Source organism: Melanerpes formicivorus, unplaced genomic scaffold, assembly GCF_026170545.1.
Source record: "Melanerpes formicivorus ecotype bairdi unplaced genomic scaffold, bMelFor1.0.p_v2 SCAF_47, whole genome shotgun sequence".
Taxonomy (NCBI): Eukaryota; Metazoa; Chordata; class Aves; order Piciformes; family Picidae; genus Melanerpes; species Melanerpes formicivorus.
Window position 1 is genome coordinate 563,326 of NW_027142399.1, and position 24,739 is coordinate 588,064.

The 24,739-nt window shown below is 54.8% G+C and overlaps 1 protein-coding gene across 1 annotated transcript in view; it reads left to right on the top strand.

The window, feature by feature from the left end:
- Nucleotides 1-24,739, top strand: part of CBL (Cbl proto-oncogene) — a 45,362-nt gene that overhangs the window by 6,598 nt on the left and 14,025 nt on the right. Inside the window, exons 3-9 of the mRNA XM_068159953.1 lie at nt 14,357-14,503; nt 16,547-16,703; nt 18,506-18,627; nt 19,581-19,718; nt 20,603-20,690; nt 22,054-22,185; nt 22,763-22,966. Coding sequence (XP_068016054.1) covers nt 14,357-14,503; nt 16,547-16,703; nt 18,506-18,627; nt 19,581-19,718; nt 20,603-20,690; nt 22,054-22,185; nt 22,763-22,966 — 988 coding nt within the window. The remainder of the gene's footprint in view (nt 1-14,356; nt 14,504-16,546; nt 16,704-18,505; nt 18,628-19,580; nt 19,719-20,602; nt 20,691-22,053; nt 22,186-22,762; nt 22,967-24,739) is intronic.

The window sequence follows — 24,739 nt, forward strand, 5'->3', positions numbered from 1 at the left end:
GCCTCATCCAGCCTGGCCTTAAACACCTCCAGGGACAGGGCCCCAACCACCTCCCTGGACAACCCATTCCAGGGCTTCACCACTCTCATGGGGAAGAACTTCCTGCTCACCTCCAGCCTGAATCTCCCCACCTCCAGCTTCATTCCATTCCCCCTAGTCCTATCACCACCTGAGATCCTGAGCAGTCCCTCCCCAGCCTTCCTGTAGCCTCCTTCAGATCCTGGAAGGCCACAATGAGGTCACCTGGGAGCCTTCTCTTCTGCAGCCTGAACAGCCCCAACTCCTTCAGTCTGTCCTCACAGGAGAGGTGCTCCAGCCCTCTGCTCATCCTCCTGGCCCTGCTCTGGACACCTTCCAGCCCCTCCAGATCCCTCTTGCAATAGGGGCTCCAGAACTGGTGTTGAAGGCCAGGCTGGATGAGGCCTTGAGCAGCCTTGAGCCCATGGCAGGGAAGTTGAAACTGGGTGATCTTTAAGATCCCTTCCAACCCAGCCCATTGTGTGAGCCTAAAAGAGCAGAGTAAAGCTGTGGAGCAGGTCTGTCTCCCAGGCTTGGCAGCAGGGCTGTCAGAGCTGCCCAGCACACACTTCTGACTGCAGACTCCTTTCAGGATTTCGGAGCAGATGCTGAATAAGAATGAGAATAAAAACCCCAACCAACCAACCAAAAACCCCCTCACACCCTCCCAGTGGCACAGAGCCCTCAGTGGCTGAGCAGAGTTGCTCTGGGGAGAATGTGGTTAAGGCCCTGGCAGCTGCTGGGGTGCATCACTTGGGGGAAGGGAGCGAGGTGGTGGGCAGTGTGTGTGGGTGGGGAGTGCTGGCACACGTCTCTGCTGGAATATTGAACTCTCTCTGGCATTTTTCTGTCACACTGAGCTCTGCTAAAAAAAGCCTGGGGGGGGCTGAGCTAGTGGAGGATTCCCCTGCTGACCCAAACCACTCTGTGCTTCCCTGAAGGGGCAGCATTTAGCAGCACCCTCAGCTGAAGCAGCAGTGCCTTGCTTCGGGCAGGTCTCTCTTGACTCCTCTGCCCTGCCTGCTCTCCTCTCTTCTGGCAGGTTAGAGAACTGAGAGCTGCTCTGCTCATGGGCAGCACCAGCAAAAGGGTGTCTGGTATCTCCCCCTTTCATAGGATCATAGTATCAGTCAGGGTTGGAAGGGACCACAAGGATCAGCTAGTTCCAACTCCCCTGCCACGGGCAGGGACACCCCACACTAGATCAGCCTGGCCAGAGCCTCATCCAGCCTGGGCTTAAACACCTCCAGGGACAGGGCCCCAACCACCTCCCTGGACAACCCATTCCAGGGCTTCACCACTCTCATGGGGAAGAACTTCCTGCTCACCTCCAGCCTGAATCTCCCCACCTCCAGCTTCATTCCATTCCCCCTAGTCCTATCACTGCCTGAGATCCTGAGCAGTCCCTCCCCAGCCTTCCTGGAGCCCCCTTCAGATCCTGGAAGGCCACAATGAGGTCACCTGGGAGCCTTCTCTTCTGCAGACTGAACAGCCCTAGCTCCTTCAGTCTGTCCTCACAGGAGAGGTGCTCCAGCCCTCTGCTCATCCTTGTGGCCCTTCTCTGGACACCTTCCAGCACCTCCAGATCCCTCTTGCCATAGGGGCTCCAGAACTGGAGGCAGTACTCCAGGTGGGGTCTCCCAGAGCTGAGCAGAGGGGGAGGATCACCTCCCTTGCCCTGCTGGCCACACTTCTCCTGCTGCAGCCCAGGATCTGATTGGCTTTGCGGGCTGCAAGTGCACACTGAGAGCTCCTGCTGAGCTTCTCCTCCCCCAGCACCCCCAAGGCTCTCTCCTCGGGGATGCTTTCCAGCCTGGCTTTGTGCCTGGGGTTGCCTCGACCTAGCTGCAGGACCCTGCCCTTGGTCTTGTTGAACCTCCTGAGGTTGGCTTGTGCCCAGCTCTGCAGCCTGTCCAGGTCCCTCTGGATGGATCCCTTCCCTCCAGCTGTCTGCTGCACCACACAGCTTGGTGTCATCAGCAAACCTGCTGAGGGTGCACTCAGTGCCACTGTCCATGGCACCCACAGAGATGTTGTGACAAGCTGCTTCCTGGGCTGAGTGAAGAGCAAAGGAAGATGTACTGTGAGCAGCCAGGATGTAACTCTGGTTTCATGCTTGTGTTTACAAGTCTTGCCACAGTTGTTTCCCTTGTAAGCTGTTTATTCATAAGTGGTACAATTAGCAACTCCCCAGAGGCTCCATCAGTGCTGTGAGAGAGCAAGTTCTCTGCTGGAATCCTGCCTCTGAAGTTCACATCTATTGATTTGAGTGCCCCCCACCCTCTTTTGTCAGTTAGTGTGGCTACAGAGTGGCTGGAGTGATTAACTCCCTGGAATTGCTTCTCTCTGAAATAGAACCAAAGAGCTGGAGGTGAGATGGAGGAGAGCTGCAGCCAGCTCTGCAGCCCTCAACACAGGGAGGACCTGGAGCTGATGGAGAGGGTCCAGAGGAGGGCCAGGAAAATGATCAGGGGGTTGGAGCAGCTCTGCTGCAAGGACAGGCTGAGGGAGCTGGGGGTGTTCAGCCTGGAGAAGAGAAGGCTCTGGGCAGACCTTAGAGCAGCCCTGCAGTACCTGGAGGGGGCTACAAGAAGGCTGCAGAGGGACTGTTTCCAGAGGCCTGCAGGGACAGGATGAGGGGCAATGGTTTGAAGTTAGAGGAGGTTTAGATTGGTTGTTAGGAACAAGTTCTGCACCATGAAGGTGCTGGAACCCTGTCACAGGCTGCCCAGGGAGGTGGTTGAGGTCTCATCCCTGGAGATACTCAAGGTCAGGCTCTGAGCAACCTGATCTAGGGGAGGATGTCTCTGCTGACTGCAGGGGAGTTGGGCTGGATGTTCTCCAGAGGTCTCTTCTCCAGGCTGAACAACCTCAGCTCCCTCAACCTGTCCTCATAGCAGAGGTGCTGCAGCCCCCTGACCATTTGAGGCCTCCTTCACCAGGTCCATCTCCTCCCTGTGCTGAAAGCTCCAGAGCTGGATGCAGTACTCCAGGTGACATTTCCTCCTGTCAGACTTCATGGCTGTGTGAAGCCTTTGGAGCCTGAGCACTTCAGGTGGTGCTTTGTTTCCTCTGAAGTGTGGTGAAGTGAATTTTTGCACCTCTGGATTTCAAGTGTGCCTGCTCATTTCAGGGGAGGGAGCTTAGGATTAGTTTCTCACCTTGTTGGAATCACAGAAGGGAAGAATCCTTTAGAGCTTAAGATGTTTGCTTACCTTGTTGGAATCACAGAAGGAAAAGTACCTTTAGAACCTAAGATATTTTCTCACCCTCTTAGAATCACAGAAGGGAAGAACCTTTGAGATCATGGAGTCAATCATTGACTTCCTGAGAGCTGAATGAAAAGACCATTTTTTGAGCAGAGGGCTGGAGCACCTCTCCTGTGAGGACAGACTGAGGGAGTTGGGGCTGTTCAGTCTGCAGAAGAGAAGGCTCCCAGGTGACCTCATTGTGGCCTTCCAGGATCTGAAGGGGGCTCCAAGAAGGCTGGGGAAGGACTGCTCAGGATCTCAGGGAGTGATAGGACTAGGGGGAATGGAATGAAGCTGGAGGTGGGGAGATTCAGGCTGGAGGGGAGGAGGAAGTTCTTCCCCATGAGAGTGGTGAAGCCCTGGAATGGGTTGTGCAGGGAGGTGGTTGGGGCCCTGTCCCTGGAGGTGTTTGAGCCCAGGCTGGATGAGGCTCTGGGCAGCCTGATCTAGTGTGGGGTCTCCCTGCCCATGGCAGGGGGGTTGGAACTAGCTGATCCTTGTGGTCCCTTCCAACCCTGACTGATACTATGATACTCTGATTTTTCTCTCCTTAGCTCTGGAAGAATTAAAGGCTCTACGTGTGGGCAAAGCTCTGTGGCAGGTTGTGGGCAAAACTCTGTGGCAGGTTGTGGGCAGCCCCTAAAGCAAACCAATCCCATCTGAGTTTGGTGATCCCTTGGCAGGTTCACTGGTGACAGTGTGTGTGGCTGCATGGAGAGACAGCAGCTCTCTCTTGCTCTGCTTCTCATGCAGGCTTGTGGCTGATGTTAGTCTGCAGTGTTATGCAAACATGCCTTCCACATCTCCTCTGCTCTACTGAATAATCACTTTGTCTTGACTCTGTCTGACTTTGTTTTCCTGTTGTCCTTGAAGCTTCTTTCTTCCTGTCTCCCAGCTTCAGCATTGGTTTGATTTCCTGTTGTGGACGTGCTCCTGTTCCTCCCCCCACAGCCCTCTTGCTGCACACTGAATGCACCAGGGGGAACATTTGCATGAGAAGGGTGAAAGCTCTGCAGGTGTTGGCTGCAAGCACCCAGCCATTGGAGGTGTCTGATGCCTCTCTTGGATGGGAGGATCGTAGTGTCATAGAATCAGTCAGGGTTGGAAGGGACCACAAGGATCAGCTAGTTCCAACCCCCCTGCCATGGGCAGGGACACCCCACACTAGATCAGCCTGGCCAGAGCCTCAGCCAGCCTGGGCTGAAACACCTCCAGGGACAGGGCCCCAACCACCTCCCTGCACAACCCATTCCAGGGCTTCACCACTCTCATGGGGAAGAACTTCCTTCTCCCCTCCAGCCTGAATCTCCCCACCTCCAGCTTCATTCCATTCCCCCTAGTCCTATCACTGCCTGAGATCCTGAGCAGTCCCTCCCCAGCCTTCCTGGAGCCCCCTTCAGATACTGGAAGGCCACAATGAGGTCACCTGGGAGCCTTCTCTTCTCCAGACTGAACAGCCCCAACTCCTTCAGTCTGTCCTCACAGCAGAGCAGCTCCAGCCCTCTGCTCATCCTCCTGGCCCTGCTCTGGACACCTTCCAGCACCTCCAGGTCCCTCTTGCCATAGGGGCTCCAGAACTGGAGGCAGTACTCCAGGTGGGGTCTCCCAGAGCTGAGCAGAGGGGGAGGATCACCTCCCTTGCCCTGCTGGCCACACTTCTCCTGCTGCAGCCCAGGATCTGATTTGCTTTCTGGGCTGCAAGTGCAGACTGAGAGCTCCTGGTGAGCTTCTCCTCCCCCAGCACCCCCAAGTCTCTCTCCTCAGGGCTGCTTTCCAGCCTGGATTTGTTCCTGGGATTGCCTCCATGCAGCTGCAGGACCCTGCCCTTGGTCTTGTTGAACCTCCTGAGGTTGGCTTGTGCCCAGCTCTCCAGCCTGTCCAGGTCCCTCTGGATGGATCCCTTCCCTCCAGCTGTCTGCTGCCCCACACAGCTTGGTGTCATCAGCAAACCTGCTGAGGGTGCACTCAGTGCCACTGTCCCTGGCACCCACAGAGATGTTGAACAAGCCTGGGCCCAGGACTGCTCCCTGAGGGACTCTGCTTGTCCCTGGCCTCCACTGGGCCATGGAGCCATGGACAGCCACTCTTTGGGTGCAGCCATCAAGCCAGTTCCTTATCCATCTGGTGTTCACCCATCACACCATGTGTCACCTGTTTGGAGAGCAGGCTGTGGTGTGGGACAGTGATCAGAGCTGCTTTAACCACTTGAGCATCAGCCTCCCATTTTTATTGTTTCTGAGTGGCTCCTTGTGTGTTCCAAGTTCCTCAGGGAGTCCCCAGTGTGCTCAGCCCAGGTGGGCTGAGGCAGGGCTGGAGCATGGCTTTGGGGAGCACCAAGTCTTCCAGCTGCTGGTTTGTAGCAGTCCTGTAGCTGCAAGGGGGCAGCCAGCACTGAGAGGCTTGGGGATGCTGTGTCTAGAGAAGACACCAGGGGAGCACAGTGTGGAATGGTAGCTGCTGCTGGCTGGGGGCAGAGGTATGAAATCAGATTGCAGTGGCATTGCTCATGGACTCACAGGAGGCCTTGGCTTAGGAGAGGCCTTCAGGATCATCCAGTTCCAACCTCCCTGCCATGGGAGCAGCCTTCCACCAGCCCAGCTTGCTCAGGGCCTCATCCAGCCTGGCCTTGCACACTGCCAGGGAGGGGGCATCCAGACCCTCCTGGGCAGCCCGTGCCAGTGTCTCACTGTCAAGAATTCCTTCCTCATCTCCAGTCTAAATCTGCCCTCCTTAAGCTTCAGTCCCTTCCCTCTTGTCCTGTCACTACAGGCCCTTGTGAAAAGTCTGTCTCCCAGCTTTCTTGTGGGCACCCTTCAGGTACTGGAAGGCTGCTCTAAGGTCTCCCTGGAGCCTTCTCTTCTCCTGGCTGAACACCCCCAGCTCCCTCAGTCTGTCCCCACAGCAGAGCTGCTCCAACCCTTGGATCCTCTTCATCTTCTGGCCCCCCTGCACCAGTTCCATGTCCCTGTTGTGCTGGGGCACCAGAACTGGATGTGATGCTGCAGGTGGAGTCTCAGCAGAGCAGAAGGGGAACATTTGCAGTTGTGTTTGTGAAGCCTGACTGTGCTCCCTGGCTTCCACACTGCAGCAAGGCTCAGAGGTGCTGTGGGAGGGTGAAGCAAGTCCTCATGTCAGCGCTCGCCGTGCTTGCGGATGTGGCTGGGCAGGGTTGGGTTCTGTTGGTTTCTCCCTTCAGCTTGAAGCCAGCTGCAGGCACAGAGCTGCTGAAGGCAAAAGCAGCCCTCCTGTGTCACACCTCAACCGTCAGCAGGCTGCAGGCATCCTCCTGTTGTGGCTCCCAGCACCCTGACTGTGACGTCAGTGCTGGCAGCACTCAGAGGCTTCCTCCCTTGCCTTCTGGCTGAGCCCAGAGAGTGGTGGTGAATGGTGCCACAGCCAGCTGGCAGCCAGGCACCAGTGGTGTGCCCCAGGGATCAGTTTTAACATCTTCATTGATGATCTGGATGAGGGCATTGAGTCCATCAGCAGTGAATGTGCAGCTGACACCAAGCTGGGGGCAGGAGTTGATCTGCTGGAGGGCAGAGAGGCTCTGGAGAGAGACCTGGCCAGGCTGGGCAGATGGGCAGAGGCCAAGGGCAGGAGATTGAACACATCCCAGTGCCAGGTGCTGCACATTGGCCACAGCAACCCCAGGCAGAGCTACAGGCTGGGGTCAGAGTGGCTGAGAGCAGGCAGGCAGAGAGGGACCTGGGGGTGCTGGTGGATGGTAGGCTGAACATGAGCCTGCAGTGTGCCCAGGCAGCCAAGAGGGCCAATGGCATCCTGGCCTGCAGCAGGAACAGTGTGGCCAGCAGGAGCAGGGAGCTCATTCTGCCCCTGGACACTGCACTGGTTAGGCCACACCTCGAGTCCTGTGTCCAGCTCTGGGCTCCTCAGGTTAGGAAAGAGGTTGACTTGCTGGCAGGTGTCCAGAGAAGGGCAACAGAGTTGGTGAGGGGTTTGGAGCACAGCCCTGTGAGGAGAGGCTGAGGGAGCTGGGGTTGCTTAGCCTGGAGAAGAGGAGGCTCAGGGGAGACCTTCTTGCTCTCTACAACTCCCTGAAAGGAGGTTGCAGACAGGCAGAGGTTGGTCTCTTCTCCCAGGCAGCCAGCACCAGAACAAGAGGCCACAGTCTCAGGCTGTGCCAGGGGAGATTCAGGCTGGAGGTGAGGAGGAAGTTCTTCCCCATGAGAGTGGTGAAGCCCTGGAATGGGTTGTCCAGGGAGGTGGTTGGGGCCCTGTCCCTGGAGGTGTTTAAGCCCAGGCTGGATGAGGCTCTGGCCAGGCTGATGTAGTGTGGGGTGTCCCTGCCCATGGCAGGGGGGTTGGAACTGGCTGATCCTTGTGGTCCCTTCCAACCCTGACTGATACTATGATACTGTGAAATGGCCTGAAATTGTGCCAGGGGAGGGTTAGGTTGGAGAGAAGGAGAAATTTCTTCATGGAAAGAGTGGTCAGGGATTGCCACAGGCTGCCCAGGGAGGTGGTGGAGTCCCCATCCCTGGAGGGGTTCCAGAACCCTGTGGCCATGGCACTTGGGGCCATGGTTTAGTGGCCATGGTGGGGTTGGGTTGCTGGTTGGACTGGGTGACCTCAGAGGCCTTTTCCAGCCCAAACAATTCAGTGATTTTGTGAGGGGAGCTCCAAAGATGCTGTTTGAATTCTGCTTCAGCTGCCTTCCCTATCTGCTTAAAGATTAATGCTGCTGAGGGGGCTTGGAAGGCTGTGGGTGCACCTCCTGACTGCACACACTAACTTCTAGTTACTCTTTAAAGGCTGAGTTTGAGCCAGCAGAGCAGCTTCATCCTGGGGCCTTGTGAGCAGGCAAGCTGCCCTCCCTGGGCAGCCTGTCCCAGTCTCTCCCCACCCTCACTGGCAAGAATTTCTCCCTCAGCTCCAGTCTCAATCTGCCCTCCTCAAGCTTCAACCCATTTCCTCTCCCCTATGACTACAAGCCCTTGTGGAAAGTCCTTCCCCAGCTTTCCTGTGGGTGCCCTTTCAGGTGCTGGAAGGCTGCTCTGAGGCCTTTCTTTTGTCCTTGTTAAATGGTCTGGGGAAGCTGGGTTGTGCTCAGCTGTTGTTCTCCCTGACAATGGCCCTGTGGGCTGCTGGCTCAGCATTTCTTATTCCCCTGCAACTACAAAGTGAGGATTTACTAATCCACCCAAGGAAAAGCTACCAGTGCTCAGTGGCTGCTGGGAATGACCTTGCATATCTCCAGAGGGGAAGGAAATACATCCAGGATGACTTGGAGGGAAGGGGGGGGGGAAAAAACCAACCACCCAAGTTGGCTTTTCTTCAAGAGGAAGAAGTGTGCTGAGCCATGCACCAGCAAAGCTTTCTAGGCAGAGGGGAGGTCAGAGCTCTACCCTCCTCCTTTGGAGTGCTTGCAACACACTGCAGTGCAAAGAGAGAGAGAGAAAGGTAACCCCTGGAGCTCAGATGCTGCACAGCCTGAGTCCCCTTTCTGTCACTTACTCCCAAGCCAGCTCCAGCTTCACTCCAGGGAAGCCTACCTCTGCATTTAAATGAGAGCATCCTAAAGGAAAGAGCCAGCTCCAAAGCTGCCCACAAGGAAGGGCTTTTCCTTGCCAGGCTGCAGCATATCAGCACTAACTAACTGCTTATTACCCAAGAAGAAGAAGAAATTCATTATCATTTCAATGCTCTTTGGAGAGAGGAATGCCAGGGGTTTCTTTTCCACTTGCACTGCAGATTGTTAGCCCTAAGTGATAGTTGTGGAAGCTCAGCAGCACTTAGCATAATTGGCATCCACTTGCACTCATTGTCATTGTCTCTCCTCAAAAATTGCCCCCCAAAAAGATCAGTTTAGGGCCAACTGAGAGCTTTCAGATTGTTGCCTGGGGAGGAAGTGAGGTTTTCATTCTTCTTAGCTCTCAGTGCTTGTAAAATAAGAGTTGCTGGGAGGCTGAGCTCTGGGGCTCTGCTGCTGTGGCTGGAGGTGCAGGCATGGCATTGAGTTGGGAGTGATTCTCATTGGGAATGTGGAGGGGCTTCTCGGTGCTGGCAGGAGTGGCTCACTGCTGCTTGGCAACTGCTGCCTGTTTCTGGGGTGCTTGGCTCCTGTGTTCAGGGCTGGGATGCCATGGCTTGGATTTCTGCTCAAGAAGTGGACATGGAACTGCTGGAGTGGGTCCAGAGGAGGGCATGAAAATGAACTGAAGGCTGGAGAAGCTGCCCTGTGGGGGCAGGCTGGGAGAGGTGGGGCTGTGCAGCCTGGAGAAGGCTCCAGGGAGACCTTAGAGCAACCTTCCAGTACCTGGAGGGCACCTGGCAGAAAGCTGGGCAGGGACTTTGTGCCAGGGCTTAGAGTGATAGGATGAGAGGGAATGGATTGAAGCTGGAGGAGGGCAGGTTGGGGCTGGACATGAGGAAGAAATTCTTTGCAGTGAGGCTGGGGAGACTCTGGCACAGGCTGTGGCTGCCCCCTCCCTCTTTAGTGTTTGTAGGGATCTTCCAGTCCCACCCCCTGCCATGGGCAGGGACACCTCCCTCCAGCCCAGGTGGCTCAGGGCCTCATCCAGCCTGGCCTTCAACACCTCCATGGAAGGGGCACCCACAGCCTCCCTGGGCAGCCTGTGCCAGAGTCTCTTCACCCTCACCCTCAAGAATTTCTTCCTAACCTCCACTCTCAATCTCTCCTCCTCAAGCTTCAATCCCTTCCCTCTCATCCTGTCACCATGAGGCCTTGTACAAAGTCCCTCCCCAGCTCTGCTGTGGCTCTCTTCAGGTACTGGAAGGCTGCTCTGAGGTCTCCCTGGAGCCTTCCAGAGCAGGTTACCCATGGAGGTTGTGGATGCCCTCTCCCTGGAGGTGTTCAGGGCCAGGTTGGATGAGGCCTTGAGCCACCTGGGCTGGTGGGAGGTGTCCCTGCCCATGGCAGTGGGGTTGGAACTGGATGCTCTTGAAGGTGCCTTCCAACCCAACCCATTCTGTGCCTCTGTGAAAGCTCCTGGCACAGGTGACACAGTCTCTGACTTCTGTGCCTCCCAGAGCTGCAGACTGCACACATTCCCCCAGCACAGCTTGGGTTTAGCTCTTCCTCTCTTCAGGCATTCTGTGTTTATTTGGCAAAAGAATGACAAATTGGTGGTTTGGAAATGAGCTGATTGCTGAGCTACACTGAGGGGAAACACTCTGCTGCTGTGTACACACTGCTGCTCTGCACACCCTGCTGCCAGCTCCAGCCCTGAAGGAAATGAAACCAATCAAACCCACAGCCCTTGGGCCCTGCACAGTCAGACATTTTCCCCCTATAGCTGCTTTACATCTTCCAGTTTGCTGTCCTGATGAGCTAACCTCCCCCCCAACAGCTCTCTTAATGACTCTCCAACAAGTCAAATGCACCTTTCAGCAGCCCCAGAGGTAGGAGGTTGTCAGAGCACAGCAGCTTTGCAGATGGTGTGAGCTGTGCAGCAGACACAGCAGCCAGCCCCAGCCTCAGCAGCCAGCTGCCTGTGCCTGCTCCCCCAGTGAGCAGCCAGATCCTGCTCCCACAGCAGCACAGAGCTCTCTGCATGCTCTTGGTGGTGACACTCAGCTCCAGCCTGTGCATGTGGGAAGGGGGAGAGCTTGAAGTGAGCCCAAGATGTCTCTTGCAGCTCTGAGGCAGGCTCAGAGTCCTCTGCACACAGTAATCAGCTCCAAAAATAGAAACAGAGGAACTACTTTCCACCAGCCTTACAGCACAGGAAGTGAATGAAATTCCTCTTAACTGCTGCTGGCTCAACAGAAGTCACCTTGCAAAGTCCTGCTGGGACACTGCTCAGGAAGTTACCCAGCTGGGGGTGGTCAGCCTGGACAGCAGAAGGCTCCAGGGGGGACCTCAGAGCTGCCTTCAGTACTTGAAGGGATCCTACAGGAAGGCTGCAGGGGAACTCCTCCTGAGGGTGTCCAGAGACAGGACAAGGGGGAAGGGTTTGAAGCTGAGGGAGAGCAGGGTTAGACTGAATCTTGGGAAGGAGTTCTTCAGCAGCAGGGTGGTGAGAGTCTGGAACAGGCTGCCCAGAGTGGCTGTGGATGCCCTGTCCCTGGGGGTGTCCAAGGCCAGGCTGGGTGAGGCTGTGAGCCTCCAGAGAGCATGGAGTCAAACCCCCCTGCCAAATCAGGAGCACCTAGAGCAGGCCACACAGGAACACATCCAGCTGGGTCCTGAAAGGCTCCAGAGGGAGACTCCACAACCTCACTGGGCAGCCTGCTTCAGGGCTCCAGCACCCTCACAGCCTTCCAGTACCTGAAGGGGGCTAAAGAAGGCTGCAGAGGGACTGCTCCCAAAGGCCTGCAGGGACAGGATGAGGGACACTGCTTTGAAATGGGAGGAAAGGAGAAAGGGTGTTAGGAACAAGCTCTGCACCATGAGGGTGGTAGAACACTGCAGCAGGTTGCCCAGGGAGGTGGTTTGGGGCCTCATCCCTGGAGATACTCAATGTCAGGCTGGGCAAGGCTCTGAGCAACCTGGTCTAGTGGAGGATGTCTCTGCAGACTGCAGGGGGCTTGGACTGCATGACCTCTGGAGGTCCCCTCCATCCCAAACCATTCTCTGATCATCTGGTCCAACCTTTCTAGGTGCCAGTGGAGTTGCAGTGAGCTGGCCTGGCACCCTGGCAAGCTGTCCAGTGTAGGGGAACCCACTGCTTCCCTTGGGAGATGATTCCAGTCTCCAACAACTGCTCTCATAGTGACAAACTGTCTTCTGCAGTACAAAGGGAACATCCCCAGCAGTAACTTGTGCTCACTGCCCCTGGCCTTCTCCATGTGACTCCTTGTGAAAAGGGAGCCTCCATCCTCCTGGTGGCCACCCTTTGAGCACTGGCACAAGGTGCAAGGGTTCCTCTGCACAGCAGTGTTTGCAGCAGGGTGAGCTCTGCAGCCCTGGCAGTGTGCACATGTCACACTGTGGTGTGCAAGCACAGCACTGTGACTGAGTCATCCAGTGGAGCAGTCTGCTTGCTGTGTGTGAGGAACAAAATGATCCTGTGTCAGATGGTTAGCTGGGAAGGGGTTGAGAAATAGTGGCAGGAATGGTAGTGCTGCATTAACATTGCCTTGAGGGGAGAAAGGCAGTTCAGTCAGGAAGCACATCAGGTGCTGGGTGACTTTGTAGTGTGAATTAATCAGCAATGATCAGAGGGCTTGCAGCACCTCTGCTGCTGAGACAGGCTGAAAGAACTGGGGCTGCTCAGCCTGGGGAGGGGAAGGCTCTGGGGAGCCTCAGAGCTGCATTGCAATATCTGAAGGGGAGCTACAGGAAGGGTGGGGAGGGACTGTTCAGAAGGGCTTGGAGTGATAGGATGAGAGGCAGTGGTTTGAAGCTGGAGCAGGGCAGAGTTAGGTTGGACACCAAGAGGAAGTTCTGCACAGGGAGGTTGGGGAGGCACTGGCACAGGCTGCCCAGGGAGGGGGTTGTGTCCCTGGAGCCATTCAGGACCAGCCTTGATGTGACCCTGTGCAGCCTGCTCTAGTTGGAGGTGTCCCTGCTGAGTGCAGAGCAGTTGGACAAGATGACCTTTGAGGGTCTTTTCCAACCTGTTTCAATCTGTTGAGGTAGCTGAAAGAGGCAGCTCAGCTGCAACCCTTCCTGTGAGGTTAGTGCCTTGGTAAGGCTGAGCCTGCACAGGGCAGAAAGGCTTCTGGCCAGCAAACAGCAAACTGGGAGAGAAAAACCTGCTGCAGGTCTGGGGGAGTCAACAGCAGCAGCAAACCCAGCTGGGAGGCAGCCTGTGGAGGGGCTGAAGTGCAGAGCTGTGGTGCAAATGGAAGTGCCTGCTTGACCTCCTGACTCCCCCTGAGATGAGTGGAGCAAAAGCAGTCCTGAAGCAGGAAGGAAGCAGCACAACCACAGCTGAGAGGGGGCAGGGAGGAGGGGAGCCTGAGGAAGATGCCTGTTGCAGCCTGCAGAGCCCTGCCCTGGGCAGCCAGCTGATTAGTAAGCACTGGGTGACTGAAAAGCAGGCTTGCCTCATGCTGGGTTTTGTTCCCTAAAACAGTCCCCTGAGATCCTGCAGCCCTCTGCAAAGCCCTGTGCCAGGGGCAGGGTAGGGCAGGCTTTGGAGCTGAGGGCAGCTGTAAGCAAAGAGGCTGTGGTGATGCTTTGGGCTGGTAAGGGAACAGTTCTCTGTTGAGTGTTTGTAGGGATCTTCCAGTTCCAACCCCTGCCATGGGCAGGGACACCTCCCTCCAGCCCAGGTGGCTCAGGGCCTCATCCAACCTGGCCTTCAACACCTCCATGGAAGGGGCACCCACAGCCTCCCTGGGCAGCCTGTGCCAGAGTCTCTTCACCCTCACCCTCAAGAATTTCTTCCTAACCTCCAGTCTCAATCTCTCCTCCTCAAGCTTCAAGCCCTTCCCTCTCATCCTGTCACCATGAGGCCTTGTACAAAGTCCCTCCCCAGCTCTGCTGTGGCTCTCTTCAGGTACTGGAAGGCTGCTCTAAGGTCTCCCTGGAGCCTTCCAGAGCAGGTTACCCATGGAGGTTGTGGATGTCCCCTCCCTGGAGGTGTTCAGGGCCAGGTTGGATGAGGCCTTGAGCCACCTGTGCTGGTGGGAGGTGTCCCTACCCATGGCAGGGGGTTGGAACTGGATGTCTTGAAGGTCCCTTCCAACCCAACCCATTCTGTGCCTCTGTGAAAGCTCCTGGCACAGGTGACACAGTCTCTGACTTCTCCTGTGCCTCCCAGAGCTGCAGACTGCACACATTCCCCCAGCACAGCTTGGGTTTAGCTCTTCCTCTCTTCAGGCATTCTGTGTTTATTTGGCAAAAGAATGACAAATTGGTGGTTTGGAAATGAGCTGATTGCTGAGCTACACTGAGGGGAAACACTCTGCTGCTGTGTACACACTGCTGCTCTGCACACCCTGCTGCCAGCTCCAGCCCTGACACAGGGTCTGACACAGGATCATTTTCCAGGTCCCTTCCAACCCAACCCCTTTGTGACTCTGTGTTCTGGCTGCTGTGGCAATCCCTGCAAGGTGGTCCCAGAGGAGGGGTTGAACTGCAGGAGGGGTCCATTTCTGTCTTGTTCAGTGTCTGTTCTAAAAGAGGACTTTCCTTTTGCATCCCTTGGCAGGAGGAACCTGACAAAGCTCTCCCTGATCTTCAGCCACATGCTGGCAGAGCTCAAAGGCATTTTCCCGAGCGGCCTCTTCCAGGGGGACACCTTCCGGATCACCAAGGCAGATGCTGCTGAGTTTTGGAGGAAGGCTTTTGGGGAAAAGTAAGTTTCTGAGCCCTGCTTGCAAGAACTGAGAGCTGTGGCAACAACTTGCACACAGCAGCACTGCCTGCTGCCTTGCCTTTCAGAAAGGCCTCGGTCAGGTTGGAAGGAGCGAGAGGAGAAAGCTCCCAGCCCCTGGGGGCACTCCCTGGGGTGAGGAGCAGGATTGGACCTCCCTTCCAGTTCTGATTTCTTTGTCCTGCCTCCTTCTGAATGTCTCAAGTCATAGGTCTTTCCCTAGGAGACTCTTATACAGAGCTTCCTTTGTTTATTCAGCTTAAGTTTTCCTCTCCCTAATTCACTTCAGGAGAGGAAAATGAAAGAGGAAGTTCTTTACAATGAGAGGGGTAAAGTCCTGGCACAGGCTGCCCAGGGATGTGGTTGGGGCCCCATCTCTGGAGACATTCAGGATCAGCCTTGGTGTGGCCCTGGGCAGCCTGCTCTAGTTGGAGGTGTCCCTGCTGCCTGCAGGGGGGGTTGGGACAAGCTGACCTTTGAGGCTCCCTTCCAACCCAGTGCAATCTGGGAATCCCAACTGCTAATTAAGCTCCATGAGTGATGCCAAACAATCTACTCTCTTCTTCCAAAGGTTCCCATCTCTTAATTGTCCCTTAGGTGAGCCTTGACATTAAATCCTTTTCATCTTCCCTCCAATTAACCTTTCCAGTCCCATCATCCCCTCCCTTCTGGCCCCCCTCAGCATTTGGCAGTTTGCATGGTGGCTTTGGTGAGATGGGCTGGGAGGTGCAGGGGCAGTGCAGAGCCCATTTGTGTGCAGAGTGCTGGAATGACAGGGGGGATTGTTTTGTCTCTCCTAAACCTTGAGTGAACTCTGCAGGTGTCCACAGCAGCAGGACTGAAGTCAGTGGAGCTGGGGTGCTGCTTTCAAACCGAGGTGCTGCACATCAAGAGTTTAATTAGCAGCTGTCAGGACACAGAGCAGTGGTGGTCACTCCGAAATGACACAGCTGTCTGAAGCTTGCTTTCTGTGTTTCTCTCCCACTTGATGTTTTCAAAAGAAGGGAAATATTCCTGTGGACAGAACAGGCTCTGGTTTGGCCAGATTGCATCAGGCTAGAAAGTACCCTCCAAAGTCCAACCCCCCTGCATGCAGGCAGCAGGGACACCTCCAGCTAGAGCAGGCTGCCCAGGGCCACACTTCCACCAGGCCCAGGCCTCTGCTGAAAGCTTTGCTGTTAACTCCTCCTTTAGCAGCTCCAAGTGATGGTGCTGTGTGCAGCTCAGGGTGCATAAAACCCTGATTGTGTTGGCAAGATAGGAGAGCACAGGGAAAGGAGAAAGCAGAGCTGGATGTAAGGTTCCCAAAGTGCCTGGGTTTCATCTGGCTGCTGCAGTGCCAGGGGATCCTCTGCTTGTGTAAATGAATCAATCTCATGTGGTTAATTTGGGTTTGCTCTCTTAGAGTCATAGAAGTCAGATCATAGAATCAATAAGGTTGGGAAAGATCTCAGAGATCCTCAAGTCCAAGCTGTCACCCAACACCTCCTGACTACTAAACCGTGGCACCAAGTGCCACATCCAGTCCCCTCTTCAACACCTCCAGGGATGGGGACTCCACCACCTCCCTGGGCCACACATTCCAATGCCTAACAGCTCTCTCTGGGAAGAACTTTCTCCTCACCTCCAGCCTAAACTTCCCCTGGCACAGCTTGAGACTGTGTCCTCTTGTTCTGGTGCTGGGTTCCTGGGAGCAGAGACCAACCCCCTCCTGGCTACAACCTCCCTTCAGGTAGTTGTAGACAGCAAGGAGGTCTCCCCTGAGCCTCCTCTTCTCCAGGCTAAGCAACCCCAGCTCCCTCAGCCTCTCCTCAGAGACCCCTCCCCAGCCTCCTTGCCCTTCTCTGGACACCTTCAAGGGTCTCAGTGTCCTTAAATTGAGGGGCCCAGAGCTGGACACAGCACTCAGGTACTCTCTTGCAACACCATGAGGTGCATGCTGAGCAGGAAACATCTGTGAGTTGTGTGCATGGTGGTGGTGGCCCTCAGGCACCTCCCATTTACAGCTGGTTTGCTTTCCCCTAGGACTATTGTTCCTTGGAAGAGCTTCCGTCAGGCCTTGCATGAAGTGCATCCCATCAGCTCAGGGCTGGAAGCCATGGCCCTGAAGTCCACAATTGACCTGACCTGCAATGACTACATTTCAGTCTTTGAGTTTGATATCTTCACACGACTTTTCCAGGTGAGCAGTGAGGAACCTGCAGGGCTTGAAGTGGCTCTCGGTGCTTCAGGGTGGATTCTCTTTCCTGGGACAAGCTGGGTTGGACACACTGCACTGACTTTGTGCTGTAAGGATGGGTGCAGAGTGAACTGAGAGTAGCTACCTGGAGATGTTGGTTGATGAGAAGCTTGTCATGAGCTGGCAATGCCCTCATGCAGCCCAGAAGGTCTCCATGTGCTGGGCTGCAGCCAGAGCATGTGGGCAGCAGGGCAAGAGAGGGGATTCTGCCTCTTGACTCTGCTCTGCTCAGACCTCACCTCCAACCCTGCCTCCAGTTCTGGTGTCCCTAGCATGAGAAGGACACAGAGCTGCTGGAGTGAGTCCAGAGGAGTCCAGAGGAGCACCTCTGCTGTGAGGACAGGCTGAGGGAGCTGGGGGTGTTCAGCCTGGAGAAGAGAAGACTCCAGGGGGACCTTAGAGCTGCCTGCCAATACCTGAAGGGATCCCACAGGAAGGCTGCAGAGGGATTTTTCCTGAGGGTGTGTGGAGACAGGACAAGGGGGAATGGTTTGAAGCTGAGGGAGAGCAGGGTTAGACTGGAGCTGAAGAAGTTCTTCAGTGTGAGGGTGGTGAGAATAGGCTGCCCAGAGTGGTTGTGGCTGCCTCCTCCCTGGAGGTGTTCATGGCCAGAGTGGATGAGGCCTTGAGCAGCTGAGTCTAGCTGAGAGGTGTCCCTGCCCATGGCAGGGGAGTTGGAGTGGGATGATCTCTGAGGTCCCTTCCAACCCAAAGCATTCTGTGATTCCATGAAGTGTTATTAACAGCAGGTAAAACTCTAACCCACAGCCTTCCATAAACTCCAAGAGAGCTTCTGGTGGTGCAGACCAAGAGCAAACCCTTTGGCTCTGACCTGCCTTTTCCCATGTGCTAGGGTGGGTTGTAATTAAGATAGGTCTAGATGAAAAATTCCCATGTTCAGTGTTGCAATGCAGCTGATCTCATTCAGAACTTTTTCCCAGCTTTAGCAAACAAAGAGCAAGTTCAGAGCTGCTGCACTTGCCAAGAGCTGTGAAGTTATTAGGGGGAGCTGATAGCTCCTGGTGGACAGGAAGCCAGGGAGGATTGGATGAGATTTAAGCACTGAGGCCTGTCTCAGGTTGAAAGCTTTCCAACAGTTGTTCTACCATTTCTGTGTGCATCACTTTCAGGAGCATTTGGCATGTATCAACTGGTTTATTGAGTCAAATCTGAGACTAGCCAGCAGGGCCTGCCCCACCCCGGGGAGGCTGGCTGGTTGAGGAGCAGTCACCAGCGTCTGGCGCACGGTGAAATCGAGACAGGGGAAGGCACTTTCCTGAGGCCATATAGGAAGCTGGTGTCAGAGATCAGGCTAGTCATCATTTCTGGTCCTCTGCATGATCTTTTGAAGCTCTTGCCTTTATCCCTGTCTGAGGAATAAGCTCTGGTCCCTGCAGAGGCAGCAGGAATTGGTAGCTATTCTTCAGCTGTCTTTCGGTGACCTCGGTGGCCTTGGGCAACCAAGTTCAGCTGACTGGGCTGGGTGGCTGTCCCCCCATGGCAGGCAGATTGGAGTAGATGGTCTCTGAGATCCTTAGACATTCTATGGCTTATTAAAGGAGATTTGTTTAGGGATGCTTTTATCACCAACAAGAGAGAAACTGCTGCATGGAAATGCAGGTTTGGTTCCTCTGCTGGATTCATGATGCTGCTTTAACCTAAGAACTCATCCCTTTGCTTAAGGAGCACTCTCTGTGTGTTGCTGCCTTGTTCATGGTTAATCTGTTTCTTTCTTGTTTCTACAGCCATGGTCCTCCTTGCTCAGGAACTGGAATAGCCTAGCAGTGACTCACCCTGGTTATATGGCATTCCTCACCTATGATGAGGTGAAAGCCAGGCTGCAGAAATTCATTCACAAACCTGGCAGGTTGGTGCTTGACAACTTCTTGGCTCATTCCTGGCTGGGGAAGTTGGCTTTGTCTTTGTCTTTTGAGGCTTCCTCAGAAATGTAAGCTGTAGAAAACTCTAGCTTGCCCTCTGTGTGGAGATCAGCCTCCATGGGGTGGTGACTTTCCTCCTGCCCACTCTCCAGGTTACCACAACAGAACGTGAGCACACCGAGGGGGTGCTGCCAGAAGGAGCCTGAACAGTGGGCTGACAGGATCAGGAGTAGGGGAATGTGTCTGTGGGTCCCATAGCTTCCTGCTGCACATGTGTAAAACCAGCTCAGCTGAGTAGATTGCAGCTCCCACAAGCAGTGTGGACATTTGAAGCCAACTTCAGACAGAGAAGGCAGCTGAGCAGTACAGGGGAGCACCTCCCCTGTGGGTACAGGCTACAGGAGTTGGGGTTGTTCAGTCTGGGGAGGAGAAGGCTCTGGGGAGACCTTAGAGCAGCCTTCCAATACCCAAAGGGGCTACAGGGGAGGGACTTCTGACAAGGGCTTGGAGTGCTAGGATGAGAGGGAGTGGATTGAAGCTGGAGGAGCAGAGATTTAGACTGGAGATGAGGAAAAAAATCTTTACAGTGAGGGTGGAGAGACAATGGAACAGGTTGCCCAGGGAGGCTGTGGATGTCCCCTCCCTGGAGGTGTTCAAGGCCAGGCTGGATGAGGCCTTGAGCAAGCTGGGCTGGTGGGAGGTGTCCCTGCCCACAGCAGGGGCTTGGAACTGGCTGATCTTGAAGGTCCCTTCCAACCCAAACCATTCTTTAATCTGCCTGGGGGGTAAACTGAGAGGAAAGCTGCCACAATTCATCAGCTTATTCCTGCTAGCTTTGGTTTGCTGCCTTGGGACAGCCAGGCAAAGACATTGCCTGCTTGGCATTTCATCTCTCCTTGCTGCTGCAGCCCCCAGTGAATTTCTTTCCCGTGTGTTGCAGTTACATTTTCCGGCTGAGCTGCACGCGGCTGGGGCAGTGGGCCATTGGCTACGTCACTGCAGATGGCAACATCCTTCAGACAATCCCCCACAACAAACCTCTCTTCCAAGCACTGATTGATGGCTTCAGGGAAGGCTTGTAAGTAACTTCAGCAGCACTGAGTTTTGGGGGGGTTTTTTTCCTTGCACTTCTGCCCTTCTTCGCTCTCCGTTTGTTTAATCAATCCTCCGAGGAGGTCTCGAAGTGGATTTGAGTGGTGAAGTGTAGCCTCTGGGGACACCACACAGGAGCTACTTCACAGGAGAGGTAGCAGAGGTCAGGAAAGCTTTATTGACATTTGAGGAAAGGCTGAGAGAGCTGTGTTTGTTCAGCCCTGAGGAGAGAAGGCTGAGGGGAGACCTGGCTGCTCTCTACAACTCCCTGAAAGGAGGCTGCGGTGAGTGGGGGTTGGGCTCTGCTCCCTAGTCTCAGAGCAAAAAGAAATGGCCTGAAATTGGGCTAAGGGAAGGTTAGGTTGGAGATGAGGAAAAAATTCTTTGCTGCAGGAGTGGTCAAGGATTGAAACAGGCTGCCCAGGGAGGTGGTGGAATCCCCATCCCTGGAGGTGCTCAAGAACCCTGTGGCCGTGGCACTTGGGGCCGTGGTTCGGTGGCCATGGTGGGGTTGGGTTGCTGGTTGGACTGGATGACCCTAGAGGGCTTTTCCAACCCAAACAATTCTATGATTCTAGGATGATTTAAGAGGAGTATTCTGGGACCATAGCATCCTCTTTCAAATCCAGGCTGCTGCCAGCCAGGCAGACAAGTTTCCTTTTGGTGTTTAAGAAGGACATTATGCCTGCACTTTACCCCCCAGGGAAACTCTGCCCAAACCTCTTTTGAATTCAGAGTAACTCAAATTCCTACCCATCACTTCTCACCCTCATTCCTTCTTGCCTCCCCTACTTCCCCATGAGATGCTTTATACCTGTTCAGATGTGTTCCTGCACACAGACTCCATTTGTTCTCCCCCACTCCCCACAGTTATTTATTCCCCGACGGCCGGAATCAGAACCCTGACTTGACAGGCTTGTGTGAGCCCACACCTCAGGACCACATCAAAGTCACACAGGTGAGCAAAGTGTTCCAGCCCATAAAACTCACTTTCTTCTCAGCTTCTACCCCTATTCTCTCATGCTTGGTATCCCCAAGGCTTCTTTTTAAGGCTGGCATATTGGATTTTGCAGGAGCTACAGTCGGGGGTTGGACAAGTCCAAGTGCCAGGGGCTGCACTGTGGCCACAGCAACCCCAGGCAGTGCTACAGGCTGGGGACAGGGTGGCTGAGAGCAGCCAGGCAGAAAGGGACCTGGGGGTACTGGTTGACAAGTGACTGAACATGAGCCAGCAGTGTGCCCAGGTGGCCAAGAGGGCCAATGGCATCCTGGCCTGCATCAGGAAGAGTGTGGCCAGCAGGAGCAGGGAGGTCATTCTGCCCTGTGCTCAGCACTGGTTAGGCCACACCTGGAGTCCTGTGTCCAGTTCTGGGCCCCTCAATTTAAGAAGGACATTGAGAGACTTGGAGGTGTCCAGAGAAGAGCAATGAGGCTGGGGAGGGGTCTGGAGCACAGCCCTGTGAGGAGAGGCTGAGGGAGCTGGGGTTGCTTAGCCTGGAGAAGAGGAGGCTCAGGGGAGACCTTCTTGCTCTCTCCAGCTCCCTGAAGTTGTAGCCAGGTGGGGGTTGGTCTCTTCTCCCAGGCAAGTAGCACCAGAACAAGAGGACACAGTCTCAAGCTGTGCCAGGGGAGGTTTAGGCTGGAGGTGAGGAGAAAGTTCTTCCCAGAGAGAGTTGTTAGGCATTGGAATGTGTGGCCCAGGGAGGTGGTGGAGTCCCCATCCCTGGAGGTGTTCAATAGGGGATTGGATGTGGCACTTGGTGCCATGGTTTAGTAGCCAGGAGGTATTGGGTGCCAGCTTGGATTTGATGACCTTTGAGGTCCTTTCCAACCTTATTGATTCTATGACTAGATGAGAGGGAATGGATTGAAGCTTGGGGAGGGCAGGTTTAGGCTGAAGATTAGGAAGAAATTCTTGACAGTGAGGGTGGGGAGACACTGGCACAGGCTGCCCAATGAGGCTGTGGATGTGCCCTCCCTGGAGGTGTTCAAGGCCAGGCTGGATGAGGCCTTGAGCAACCTGGGCTGGTGGGAGGTGTCCTTGCCCATGGCAGGGGGGTTGGAACTGGATGATCTTCAAGATCTCTTCCAACCCAACCCATTCTGTGAGTCTATGAAGCTCTGGGATGACCTGAAGCCCACTTTTTCAGAGCTTGACAGTTCTAGCAGCAGACTTCCACTCTCCTTTGCCCTGTGTACAGGTGTTTGCAATTCCTTTTCTTCCTGTGACTCTCCTGTTGGGTTTCTCACAGCTCCCTCTGCCCATGCTTGGCATTTTACAGCATCACCCACCCCTGTCTGTCTGTCTGTCTTTCCTCCAGGAACAATATGAATTGTACTGTGAGATGGGCTCCACCTTTCAGCTGTGTAAAATCTGTGCTGAGAATGACAAGGATGTGAAGATTGAACCCTGTGGCCATCTGATGTGCACCTCCTGTCTCACTGCCTGGCAGGTGAGGCATTGCTGCTGCTGCTGCTTCGTCTCTCTGGCTGCTGGTTCTTTGCAGCAGTGGTGTCTTCACTTTCCACAGCTGTTCAGTTTCCCTCAGCTGTTCAGCTGATGTTCAGTTTTGGGCTCCTCACTCCAAGAAGGACATTGAGGGGCTGGAGCAGGTCCAGAGAAGGGCAATGAAGCTGGGGAAGGGGCTGGGGAGGAGCAGCTGAGGGAGCTGGGGGTGTTCAGTGTGGAGAAGAGGAGGCTGAGTGGAGAGCTCATTGCTCTCTACAGCTCCCTGAAAGGATGCTGAAGTGAGATGGGGGTTGGTCTTCCTAGTATCAGGTGATAGAAGGAGAGGGAATGGCCTGAAATCATGCCAGAGGAGAGTTAGGTTGGAGATCAGGAACAATTTCTTTGCTTCAGGAGCGGTGAGGGATTGGCACAGGCTGCCCAGGGAGGTGGTGGAGTCCCCCCCATCCCTGGAGGTGGTCATGGTAGCTGCCAAACCCCAGCTTTAAAGCTCTTTGTGCATGAAGTGTGTGTTGGAGCCTGCAGCTCAGTGGCTGCTGTAACAGTGCTCTTCCTCCCTGCAGGAGTCAGAGGGCCAGGGCTGCCCTTTCTGCCGCTGTGAAATCAAAGGCACAGAGCCCATTGTCGTCGACCCCTTCGACCCCAGGGGAGGAGGAGGATTGTCCAGACAAGGGGCAGAAGGGACCCCCTCACCCAATTATGATGATGATGATGATGACAGAGCTGATGACTCCCTCTTCATGATGAAGGAACTTGCTGGTACCAAAGTAAGGCTGCCCAAGTGTGTGCTAGCAGCTGTTGCAGTGTGTTGTTCTCCACCAGCTTTCTGTGGGCTCAGTGATTTGTTGGGGGGGAGGGGGGAGGGTTGCCAGGCCTTGTAGCAGGAGAGATTTCTATTCAGGCTGCAAAGCAGAGATTTAGGTTAGCTTTTGTCACTTCAGTTTGCACTGTCAGTGGGGATCACACTTTGAAATCTTTGTGATCAGAGGGCTGGAGCACCTCTGCTGTGAAGACAGGCTGAAAGAATGGGGGCTGTTCAGCCTGCAGAAGTGAAGGCTCCAGGGAGATCTTAGAGCTGCCTTTCAGTGTCTGAAGGGGAAGGCTGGGGAGGGACTGTTTAGAAGGGCTTGGAGTGGTAGGATGAGAGGCAATGGTTTGAAACTGGAGCAGGGCAGAGTTAGGCTGGACATCAGGGGAAGCTCTTTGCAGTGAGGGTGGTGAAATACTGGGAGAGGTTGCCCAGGGATGTGTTTGAGGCTCCATCTCTGGAGACATTCAAGACTTGATGTGGCCCTGGGCAGCCTGCTCTGGTTGGAGGTGTCCCTGCTGGCAAGATGACCTTGGAGGGTCCCTTCCAACCTGATGCAATCTGTGAATCTTTAGTGGCTTATCCTGAAAGATGCCTCAGAAGGGCGAAATGTCTGACTTGACCTATGGGAATGTGAGGTCTGGCTTTGCAACACCTGTGTGCATGCTTAGCAGTGGTGCTTTTGATCTACTAGCCATAGTTCACCCATGTCAGCAGAACTTCATCCCTTTCCCTCAGTGATGGATGCAGCCAACCAGAGAAAGCCTTCCCAAGGTCCTGATGACTAACTGGGTAGAGGGCAAAGCTGTTCTGCTGAGGAAGCCAGTTTGCCTGTCAGCTTGTTGCAGGCTGGCTGATAGTTTTGTCCAATAAAGGTGTGATAACTCTGCCATCAGTGATAGGACAAGGGCCAATGGGTTGAAGCTTGAGGAGGGCAGATTCAGAGTGGGTATTAGGAAGAAATTCTTTCCAGTGGGGATGGGGAGACCCTGGAACAGGCAGGCTGTGGCTGCCCCCTCCCTGGAGGTGTTCAAAACCAGGTTGGATGAGGCCTTGAGCACCCTGGGCTGGTGGAAGGTGTCCCTGCCCATGGCAGGGGGGTTGGAACTGGATGATCTTCAAGGTCACTTTCAACCCCTAACATTCTGTCGTTTGGTAGGTGGATAAAGAGCTTTCCAGGGGCAAAAAGGAAGGTTTTGGTGCACAAAATGATTGCTGCAGGCTGTTAGTGTGGGACCTGGTCGTTTGCACACTGGTGCCTGCAGCTCTAAGGAGGTTTTGCAGCACATCCTGCCCTCTTGTGTCAAGAAAAGAAGCAGCTTGCTTCTGCTGAGGGCACAGTAAGGCAGCTCTTGTTACTCCAGCACAAACAGCTTGTCTATCGTGCCACACCTGAGGCTGTTGGTGATCACCTGGAGTACTGTGTCCAGTTCTGGAGCCCCTATTACAGGAGGGATGTGGAGGTGCTGGAAGGTGTCCAGAGAAGGGCCACAAGGATGAGCAGAGGGCTGGAGCACCTCTCCTGTGAGGACAGACTGAAGGAGTTGGGGCTGTTCAGTCTGGAGAAGAGAAGGCTCCCAGGTGACCTCATTGTGGCCTTCCAGTATCTGAAGGGGGCTCCAGGAAGGCTGGGGAGGGACTGCTCAGGATCTCAGGCAGTGATAGGACTAGGGGGAATGGAATGAAGCTGGAGGTGGGGAGATTCAGGCTGGAGGTGAGGAGGAGGTTCTTC